General features: G+C 36.2%; 1 protein-coding gene across 2 annotated transcripts in view; it reads left to right on the top strand.

Annotated features, from left to right (window-relative positions):
- Positions 1 to 11,474, top strand: part of TMEM67 (transmembrane protein 67) — a 67,596-nt gene that overhangs the window by 26,387 nt on the left and 29,735 nt on the right. Inside the window, exons 8-14 of one of the 2 annotated variants that reach the window (XM_006884591.1) lie at positions 282 to 436; positions 555 to 663; positions 1,335 to 1,421; positions 2,169 to 2,234; positions 6,156 to 6,312; positions 7,511 to 7,634; positions 8,916 to 9,021. In XM_006884591.1, the coding sequence (XP_006884653.1) occupies positions 282 to 436; positions 555 to 663; positions 1,335 to 1,421; positions 2,169 to 2,234; positions 6,156 to 6,312; positions 7,511 to 7,634; positions 8,916 to 9,021 (804 nt within the window). The remainder of the gene's footprint in view (positions 1 to 281; positions 437 to 554; positions 664 to 1,334; positions 1,422 to 2,168; positions 2,235 to 6,155; positions 6,313 to 7,510; positions 7,635 to 8,915; positions 9,022 to 11,474) is intronic. The other variant, XM_006884592.1, reaches the window with a different exon arrangement.

Below are 11,474 nucleotides of genomic sequence, written 5' to 3'. Positions count from 1 at the left end.
GTTTTCCTAGCAGTCCATGGTATATTCAACACTCTTCTCCAGCACCACAGCTCAAAGGCATCAATTCTCCTTCTGTCCTCCCTAGTCATTGTCCAACTCTATGACGCATAACAAGTGATTGCGAAGACCATGGCCTGTATCAGATGCACCTTAGTCTCCAAAGAGACACCATTGCTCTTCAGTACTTTGGAGAGGCCCCTAACAGCAGGCTTTCCCATTGCAATACATCTTTTAATTTTCCTGGCTGCTGGCGCCAAGAGTGTTGACTTGTTCTCTTGCAGGTGTATGCAAATCTAACATCTTGCCAAACTCTGGGAAATATGTGTGTGATGAACATGAATTCTTATGACTCCTCCACTTTTGATGCTTGTCGACTGTTTCAGTTTATCTTTGAACACACTGCTGGATTTAGGACAGTTCATTCTGTTTCATTTTGGTAAGAACATTTTGATTGGTGATATATTTTGACTGAATTAAACAAAAATGTTCCTTTCACCGATATCAGACATACTGCTTCCTCATTGTCTTACTAAAACAATTATAATTGTTCATAGGCGACAGAATCTTCCATGGCTGTTCTATGGAGACCAGCTCGGATTAGCATCTCAAGTACTTGGTTCTACACCACTCCCTATGAATTTCAGTTTTAAAGGGCAAAACCAGGTACAAGTCATTATCATTAAGCAATAACTTAATTTTGTTTTATAATGTGAAAGATAGTAAGAAAATGTCTACTCAGTTCTTTTTTAGGTTATTTAGAATATTAGTTACTAAACTAAATATAAGTATCAGCTAATTCTAGAATCTGAACCACATAGGGTTTAGCTGTTTTTCTTGAGTAGCCATGGAGTTTGTAGTCTTGATAGAAGTGGATATATATAGTGCTTTGGGGACTGGGAAAAGCATTTTCCTTTATCCAGTGAAAATCTGGTTTTCTCTTATCTGCACATTTTTCAGATTGCCTTCCAGTAGTTGATTGAGGCTCTATGACTCTTTTCAGTTCAACCTCTCACCATCAGTTTTTTTGACCTTCTGCCTAATGAGGGAGTAAGGTGATTCCTCTCAGCTTCTTCCTCCATCATGCAACAGAATCCAAGGAAGCTCCTCTGTCACTAGCACTTCCCTCAACTCTGACCTAATTGTCTTTGTAAAAAGAGAACCAGTTCCATCGGTGTGGTTTATTACAGAGATATATGAAATTAGTTTCAAAATAAAGATATTAGAATTTAATGTTTTATCATTGGGAAAAGAAGGGGGCAGTCAACAATGAAAATTTCTTTATAGAATCCTGTATTAGAGTATATAATGTTTTATTCTTATTTTTCGATAATCAGAACACAAAACTGAAGTTTATTGCTGCTGCTTATGATGTAAGAGGAAATTTTCTTAAGTGGCAAACTTTAGAAGGTGGTGTTTTACAGGTGGGTATGATTCTAAGTGAAAAAGTTATACCTTATTTTTGGCTAGGGTAAAGATACGGGGAAAAGGACTAGATTATTTTTTGAATAGTATGTCATTTACATACAGAAGTAGTTTTTTATTTCCCCTTGTGATTTCAACTGCAGTTTAAAATTGCTTTAAATTATGATAATAACAGAAATGCTCCTTAATACATTAAGTAAAGATTACATTAAGCATATAACCATATTTGTTACTGAATGCAAGGGGTTCTTTCTGTAGTCAATTGCCAGTAAGACAAACGGATTGCAATATCCATAAGCACTTTATTACAGATCTGTGGCCTCAAAGACTGTCTTCTTGCTTTTATACTAAAATCAAAGAATTTCTATATCTGAAAGAAAATCATTCACACCCAGATATTCCCTTCCCCCTAGGCTAACAGGCAGATTCAGTTACAATTTATATATGATTGGGGAAAACAGTTTCAAAGAGATAACAGCTAAACTAGGAGATGCATCGCCTCTTCCTTTAATAGACAGATTAAAGAAAGGACACTAAGAACTCTTAAGGTCAAGCAATTAGCCTTTCAGGCTGGAGAAAACTGATGCCAGTTTTATAACTATCATTCTATAACTGATACATACATAGAGAATTCTGAACTTATCAATGCAACCCCATCATATTGGTCTTGAAAGCTTTTGGCTACAATGAAAAAAAAGTTTTATATCTTTGTAAATGATGTTTATGAATTTTCTTCTTCTGTTCAGCTTTGTCCAGACACAGAGATAAGATTAAATGCTGCATATTCATTTGGAACAACCTATCAACAAAATGTAAGTGTGAACTGTTAGTTTATATTTTAGCTTCTTTTTTTTTTTTTAGTTCCAGCAGTGCTTCATTTTTTAAAATACAAAATCTGCAATAATCGAAATAATATATGAATTTGTGAAATTACTGATGTTTTCAATAGAATTTGAAAATTTTATTGATTTAAATAGTTTTCTACTATTTGCAGAACATTTTTGGGCAGAGAACATCGTAATTTAATCAACATGAAGAACACAGCTTGTTATTTATAGATACCACTGTTGATTGCCACTGAGTCAATTTTGATTTATGCTGAGCCCATGATTAAACCTAGAATTGCTCCTTGGGGTTTTGAAAGGGCTGTGACATAAAAGATTTCAAAACCTCTTTTCAGTGTACCTCTAGGTGGATTTGCACCACTAACTCCTCCCAGCTAGTAGTTGAGTGTTTAATCATTGTGCCATCTAAGAACAAAATATAATATATGTCAGGCTAGGACCAAGGTCAAAGAGAGAACAAAGGATTCAAGGAATATCAACATATCAGCAAATGGAGTGAACAGCCTCAACTGTCCCTAGAAGACCTGGGTAAACCACAATGCAATGTCTCTCTCTTCTCTCCCTAAACACCCATACTATAAAATCTGCCCTAATCCACTTTAGGGTGTGGTATTTCCCTGGTCTCTCCCTCTGCCTATTTCTCTGTCTACAGACCAAGGAATCCTGCCCAGGAGACCCCTTAATAAAGCTTCTTTAGCTTCCTTTCTTTCTCTGGTCCCTTCCTTGAGTCCTTGGTTTTACGTCCAGTGCAAAGACCTAACAATCAAAGACCTTAGATTTTCACAGTCAGTTGTTTATTTGCTTTTAGTTCTTATATATATTATACTCAAAAATAATGCCTGGCTTGAGAATTTTGAAATAAAGTAAAAATAATGCTTTATTTCTAGTAATTAATAAAAATACTAGTCCCTCTCTTCTACTATCACTCCCCAATGACAAATACTTCTTTTCCTCCATATTTTTCTCTCTTCCTTTCTTCCTAGCCTGCCTTCTATTGGTAGCCTATATTGAAATCATTGTGTGGTATGAAGGAATATTAGAAACCATGAAGCATTTGGAAGACTTTCAGTAGCCTAAGGAAATACTTTTGGAAAATACATTATAATCTAGATAGGGCACAAAACTGTGCATACCATGTCACGGAACATATTCTAGTTTTGTTAAAACTACAATGAGGAAAAAAAATTAAGAAAACAAACAAAAAAACTGCAAGAAAAGTACTATCTTGGAAGAAACTAAGCTAATATTTTTGATAGTAGTTATCTTTAGATTAGAAAGCTTTGGAGGCATAGTTTGCTGTATAATGTGCTGCTGCTGTTGTTGCAGTTATATACCATCCTTGCCTGAGGCTCATAGCGACCCTATGTACAACAGCTGTGAAGCCTGTCCTGTCCTGAGCCACTTTCACTGACTCTGACACACCTACACACATTGCACTAGTTACTTTATCAGTCCATCTCATCTCATTGAGGTCTTCCTCTTCTGTGTTGTCCCTCCACCCTTCTGAGCATGATGTCCTTCTCTAAGGACCAGTCCCGTCCCGTGTCCCCCCCCCCCATCACATGCCAAAGTATGTGAGATGGAGTTTCAGAATCCTAGCCTACAAGGAGAAACTTGGTTTTACTCTCTATAAGACCTAATTTGAGCCAGCCAGCTACTGTACAGTTGAAAGATGAGTCATCCTTCTCCAGTAAAGATTTTCAGCTTTGGAACCTGATAGAGTAACAGTGAGGCAGAATCAGCCTGAAAGCAATAGAGATCTTTGGATTAATGAATTTATGAATGACTTTTTTGTTTAGTTTTCAATATTTTCCAGCTGTTCTTTCATGACCGTGGTCTTTTACTACCATAAATGAATTTTCTGTGAATATATATATCTAGTGTGTATGTGTTGGTGGTATTGTTTACCATTGAGATAGAACTGACCATAGCTGACCCTCAGCTGGCGTGGGTTTTCAGAGGCAGTTAATTGCACAGATTTCCCATTCTTCTTCCTCAGTGCAGCTGGTGAATTTAAACCTCCTTCTTTTGAGTTGGCAGCAAAATGGAACTCCTGACTCACTAAGCCACTAGAGTTCCCTTATATACGTGAGTGTGTGTGACACACACACATATGCATATGAACTAAGGAATGCTATTACCTGCCTAACATAGTTTAAAAGAGCCCTGATAATACAGTAGTTAAGCACTCAGCTGCTAACTTAAAAGTTTGACAGCTTCATCCCACAAACTGTTCTGTGTAAAAAATACATGGCATTCGGCTTCTATGATGATTATAACCTTGGAAACCCTTAGGGACGGGTCTACTCTGTCTTACATGGTTATGAGGCGTTGAAATTAGGACATTTTCATAGTTCAGGAGATTGAACTCTTGTTAATGACTTGCTACTGTGTGCTCAACATTTTATCAGGTATTGTTTTTGACCTTTAAGATAGCTATGTTTTGCACTTCTCTTATTGCCAGTGATTGAGCATTTATTCATGTGTCTGTTGGCCATCCGAATGTCTTCCTCTGTGGAAAGGCTTTCTGTGTCTTTTGCCCATTTTGTAATTGGGTTAACAATCTGTTTCTTGTGGAGGCCCAATAGTATACTGTAAGTTTTCGTTAGGAAACTCATGTCTGACATGTCATTCCCAAATGTGTTTTCAACCCTGTCAGTAGGTTTTCTTTTCACCATATTCGGAAAAATTTTTTGCTGTACACAGGAACTTAGTGAACTATCTCAGTCTCATAAGGATAAATACTTCAGAAGGCCATTATAAAAATAGAAGGATAACTAGTAAAATTTATATAAATGTCCAAAAGAGAAGAGGAGGGGGTGGGGTGGTGGTGAGGGTCCCGGAGTTTGCTGGGCAGAGGGAAGGGGTGAGAGAATTAGGAAAGATCCCGTGGGATCTGAAAAAAGATGGGCTAATAATAGGCATAGATCAATGATGATTAATTTTATAAAACAAAATATATAGGAGTGATCGTATGAAACAATGTGAATGAAGAAATGTGTTAAATACAATATATATATATATGAATTTAAAAAACCTAAAAGAACAAGAAAAAAATAGCTGTGTGAGGAACACATTATTTGTACTTCATAGGTATGGAAATGAAGTTCAGTAAGATTAGGTTATACAGCAGATAAATTGTGGAGCCATTGTTCTGTTAAGACCAAAACCATGATTTTTCCATTAAATTTGATTGTCTTATTAGATAGAAGATCACATCCTCATAGAGGAAAAAAGCTATATAAACAAGTAATTGTAATGAACATAGCTATTCTATAGGTATGTATAATACTTCATATTGATACCAACAAGGGTATCCTTAAAAGTTCCTGAGAAAATAAAAAAGACTTCATAAGATGAGTGAGATTCTGGGCTTGTAGGCAAAATATGAGTTTGCTAGGGGAACACAGTCGGGAAAAGAATTTCCAAAGAAATAACATTTACATTGTCAGAGGGACATGGGATGGCATAACATATTTAAGGAACACAAATAGAGTGAGATGAATGGACCCTAAGAAGCAATGAGTGATAAACCTACCTTTTTTAATGGGAGACAGATTATAGATAGTACTGTATATCAGGAGATGATCTCTGGACTTCATCTTGTAGGACAATTTTAAAAGTTTTAACTGTTGTTGTACTTTTTATGTTGACAATGAAGATATACCCTTTCCAGATGAGTTACAGGGTGAGTAGTAGGCAGTTTTTGACTGTTAATTTTTTTGGTTCTTATGAAAGAATATTTACAGAATTCATGTTTTAGAAAGCACTTGGGAATGCATATAAACAAATAATATAAACTTACGTTATAAAACCTAAAATAAAAAATTTTATAAAGATAACAAATATAAGTTCTAATTTTCAGTTGTGTTACATTTCTTTTTCCAGTGTGAGATTTCTCTCTCGAAAATTTTAACTGACTTTCCAACTCCTACATTTTATGATGTATACCTGGAATACACTGATGAAGATCAACACCAGTATATTTGGGCTGTGCCTGTCCTAAACCTAAATCTTCAACACAATAGATTGTTTGTGAACCAAGGTAATGATACATCCATATTCTTTTCCTGAGCTGAAATCAATCAGAAAATGGCCTATGACAAATGTCATGGATTCTCTCATTAAATTTTAGAAAGCATGCTCAAAAGTAAAATGGTAAAATTCCTGGTGTACTTGCTGAGTTTTACTAAATATATTGGCAATTTTGTTACTAAGCTATTTTTAAGTATGCACTCTGAGAAAAATTAGTAGAACTGAAAATTAGCCTCAGACTGTTTGAGTTGCTTTTGGACAAATTTGTATCTTTTGTTGCCATACTGCTTCTTCAGGTAACTTGTGAGAAAAGTTTTTCCAAGTGATGAAAAGTCCAGAATATCAGAAGACATTCCTGTGAGGTGGAGGAAGCCATAACACTTAGTCCTCCCATCAGTAGCTCATTTTTTAGCCACTTAGCTAAAAAAAAAAAAAAGTACAGTATTTTAAAATTGCTAGTAAACTTCCTGCAAACAGTTTTGAACAATTCAAAGATTTATTTTTCTTATTTTTAAATTCAGATTTTAAAATAGCTTTATTGTGGTCTAATTTATAGACTATACAACACACTGATTTTTGAGTAATTTAACAACTTTTAGTAAAGTTGTAAAATTCACCACAATCTAGTTTTAGGGCATTTCTATCATCTCTCAAATATCTCTCCTATTTCTAGTAAATTCTCATTCACACTTGTAGATCCAGGCTTCTGTCTCCATAGGTTTTCTTTTTTCTATAGATTTCTGTATACATGGAAACATAGTGGGTAGTTTATTTTGGTCTTCATTCTGTCACTTAATGTGTTTGAAGCGTGTTATATATTGTAGTATCCATCAGTAAAAGCTTGCCTCTGGAAATCCTGTGAACCTCGAGAAAGGACGAAAGTTATACGGGTGTCCAAGTCTTTCGTTCATAGGGTTGTTATGAGTTGCCTACGGCTCGACAGTACACCAGCAATGTCAGTAATAATCCTTTTTATTGATGCAGAGTATTTCATTGTGTGGATATATCACATTTAGTTATTCATTCACCAATTAATGGATATCTAGATGCTTTCCAGTTTTCCCTATAATGAATAAAGCTATGATGAACAAATGTGTGGATGCGGATGTATACTTTTATTTCTCACGTATTTTAGCATTTAGTTGGGTTTTTTCCCTTCATAATGCCTATCTTTTTTCTTTTTTTTAAATTTCTCTTTGTAATAAAAGATAGTAATTCTGGCAAGTGGCTCCTGACTCGACGCATTTTCTTGGTGGATGCAATAAGTGGACGAGAAAATGATTTAGGAAGTCAACCAAGAGTAGTTCGGATCGCGACTCAGATAGCACTGAAGTAAGCAAATGTTCATGCACTAAATTAGGTGTGGAGAATATGGGAAAATATCATAAGGAAACTGTTTACCAATAATTACTAGATGAAAACATTAGGGATAACTGAGTTAGAATAATACATAAGATATTACGAAGGTAGAAGATATCTGCATAGATTCATATATACCAATAGATGTAACAGGCCAAGGTAAAAAAATTATATGTGAATATTCTGAGGCGTTTTGTTAAAATTCACTGTCTACATCTTATTCTAGATAGACTGGGATTGAAAGGTAGAGGGAAGATGACTAACAATGGGCTCAAATGGTACTTTGGAAGGAATGTCAAGTGATTGTAATAAGCAAATCTCCCCCCACTCAACTCTGTAAACCTTCTGTTCCACATTGGCCTAGATTAATACTATTATTAGTATGATGAATGCTTCCTGTTTTGTGAGATAATGCCCGAACCATAATTGAGTCAGTTCTGATTCATAGTTGACCCCTACATCAGATTTCGGAGACTTTAGATCTTCTTTTTTCTTAATTTTTCTTATTGTGATTTGAGTGAAGGTTGAAAAGCATACTGTTTTCAGTCTACCATTCATGCACATTTTTGTTCCATAACATTAATTACAGTACCCACTATATCTGGTCTTTCATTCCATAGTGTCTTCTCCTTCACTCATCTTAGTGTTTGTTATCCATTTTCTACTCCCTTTTGCTTCCTCTCCCTGGTAAACATACCAGAATGATTCTCTCTGTGTGTAAACCCTTTTTTAGCTTTTTATAATAGTGATTGTATAAAATAAAGTATTTGTCCTTCTGTGACTGACGTATTTCGCTTAGTAGAATGTCCTCTAGATTTACACGTGTTATATAATGTTCTACAGATTCTTCATCATTTGTAGCTGTTGCATGCATAGTACTATATCATAGTTTCTATATCCATTTGTTGAAGGCACTCAGGTCAATTCCATCTCTTGCTGTTGTGAATAGTGCTGCAGTAAACACATGTATCTGTTTCTGTTGCCACTCTTATTTTCCTTTAGTGTATATACCTAGTAGTGGAATAGCTGGATCAAATGGTATTTTCATTTTCAAGGTAACTGTTGTAAGATAATGGCAGATTGCTTTACATAGTGCTTGCATTATTTTATATATCCCCCCCACCCCCATGTTGGAGGGTTCCAATTTCACCACATCCTTGTGTTAAACAAGAACATTTGTTGTTTACTGTCTTATTGAACTTTGCTGGGGTCAGATGATATCTCATTGTTGTTTTGATTTGCATCTCTCTATAGAATCAGTCTTGTATCCAACACAAAGAATGGCAACATCTACCCTCCCTTAATCACCATTGCCTACAGTGACATTGACATTAAGGACCCCAGCCTCCAGTCCGTGAAGGTGAGTTCTGTGCTTATTTTAGTGCCCTTGTATGTGTTAATGTAATGCAGATACAGTTTATATCATGGTCAAAAGAGGATTTTTTCCCAAGTTTCAAATTAACCCTTGTCTGTGTATAGTCACCTTAACTCTTATTTTATTACTGATGGTAAGGATCCTGAGTATGAAAAGGCATGAATTCAGTTTTATCTTAGATAGCATCACCAGCAATCAGCTGTCTGTCTCAGAGGACCTGTGCTTCACTGAGTTATGGGGTTATCTACTCTTTTCCTTTTTGGCCACTTAGCTTCTGTCAAGATTGTGTCTCCTTGCCTCATGAAAGCAGAACTTAATCTTTATCTTAGTCTGTATCAATCCACAGTATCAATCTTAGTCTTTATCAATCCACAGCCTATTTGATAGGCAGAGATTAAAATGGTCAGTTTTATCACCAGAGTGCTAGTACTTTACTAAGTAGAGGATATCATTTATACCCAAAGCCATAGAAACTTTATGCTGTTTCCTCACCTGAATTAGACTTACCCACAGAATAGAGGCCTCCCAGTAGGGACCACCCATGCACAGATGAAAGATGGCTCAAAGACAGACCACCCTAGATAAGGAATCTTCGCAAAACTGAGCTGCACAGGCTTATTCCTCCTCTCAGCTTCACTGGCCAGAGCAAGCATCCCTGCTCTAAGGGGGGATAATCATGGAAAAGTAGAGATAAAAACTGGAAGTTCCTTCTCAAGGCTGAGTGAATATTCTCATCCTTCTCTAAAAGCAAGAAATGAGGAATAAGTATTTATCACTTATTTTTCCTTTTTGAAAGTTTAATATTAATCCTGAAACTGGTGCTCATGAGTTCTCCACTGTGCTTAAATTCATTTGATATTAGATATAAACTTTTTTTTCCATGTTAGATGGGTAATGTGCCACTGTCATAACAAGGTTTAAGGGAAGCACATACCACACAAAAGCATGAACACCTAATCATCATACTTATGAACTGGAAAAGAATCTAAATTCAATCTTTAATGCATCAAAAAGGCTTGGCTTTCTCATTGCTGTCATGTCAGAGCCAAACCATAGCTGACCGTCTCTTGGATTTCGGAGGATTTAAGTCACTCAGGAGTAGTCTTGTGGGTTCAAATTGCCAATAGAGGCTTGGCTGTTGGGTTAGCGGGGCAGCTCCCTGTACACATGGGCACCAAAGCTGCTCTAAGCATAAAGTAGATATTTTATATAATTATTAAAGATTTCCCTTCCTCATTAATTTTACCTAATCCGATAGTGTGAATAGTGGGCTCAGGTGTGTCAGAGATGGTACGGATGATACAGGAAAGGACATGGTTCAGTTATTCATAGGGTCACTGTGCATCTTCCTTGACAGCATCTAGCAACATCAACAATCTCATGTTAAATTAGTTTCTACTACTTGACTTTGTATGTAATAAAATAAAAGGAGGGATTTCCAAAAATAGGCTTAGTCACAAGAGACTGCTTGATTTAAAGTGTTCTAATGTGACCATGGGTAACAGTGTGTGTAAAGCATGTGTGTAATGGAACATGTTCCATTTCAACAGCCTTCAGTGTGTGGTTCAGAGACGTGAATTTATCTATCCTGTTGCTCTAACCATCACCTTTAGTGGTTCCCAAATCTCTAAGTCAAAGGTGTGTGTATTATATTTAAAAATAAAATATAATCCTATATAAACTATTCCAGACTAACCTTTGACACACTTGTGTTAGTTACACTTAAGAAAGAAAAAGAGTTGAGGGAATGGGTGATTAAACTCTGATGAGAAGACTCACTTCAGATTTCTTCTAATTGTGGAACATTCAGCTGCTTCATCAGTTCTTGTTAATGACAAATTACAGCTGTTGCAAAAGAGCTTCCATTGGCTTTAAGCATCTACTTGCATCTCTGCTCTCTGACCAACAGCATATAACTTTGCCTCCTCTCTTGCACAATTCTTACCTGTCCTGCACAATCTGAATTCACAGATTTCCTCTCTAATACATTAGAATCTTCTTTTTCCCTGGCCTTTGCTTTAATTGTTTCTGTTTCTTGGGGGGAGGGGGGGAAGATCTTTTCACCTTTCTCTTTTTTTTTTAAATAATTTTAATGAACATTTACTGAGATTTTGGATTTCCATTCATTCATTGCTGTACTTCTCTCCCTGCCCAGCCTTCTCCCCCCGCCAGTTTGCTCCTCTCATTGAAAAGTAAAATAAACACTCTCTCCCTGGTACACAATCCCCCCGCACCCCTCCCACCGCCCCAAGTACATTCCACTGTGCAACCTTAATTTTGGACTTTTGTGATAACCATAATACCCTATCTTATATCGCTTTTAAATATTCTCTCCCTCATCTGTTTCAGTGTAGTATACACAATTTACCCAGTTTTTCTCAGTCTTATCTTACCCCCACCCTGATATCAGTCCCATTTTACAGCAGTGGCACCATGCA

The sequence above is a fragment of the Elephantulus edwardii genome, unplaced genomic scaffold, assembly GCF_000299155.1.
Source record: "Elephantulus edwardii isolate Elephantulus edwardi_28Jun2011 unplaced genomic scaffold, EleEdw1.0 scaffold00036, whole genome shotgun sequence".
Taxonomy (NCBI): Eukaryota; Metazoa; Chordata; class Mammalia; order Macroscelidea; family Macroscelididae; genus Elephantulus; species Elephantulus edwardii.
The sequence above is the reverse complement of the archived record's forward strand: the minus strand, read 5'-3'. Positions and strand labels throughout refer to the sequence as shown.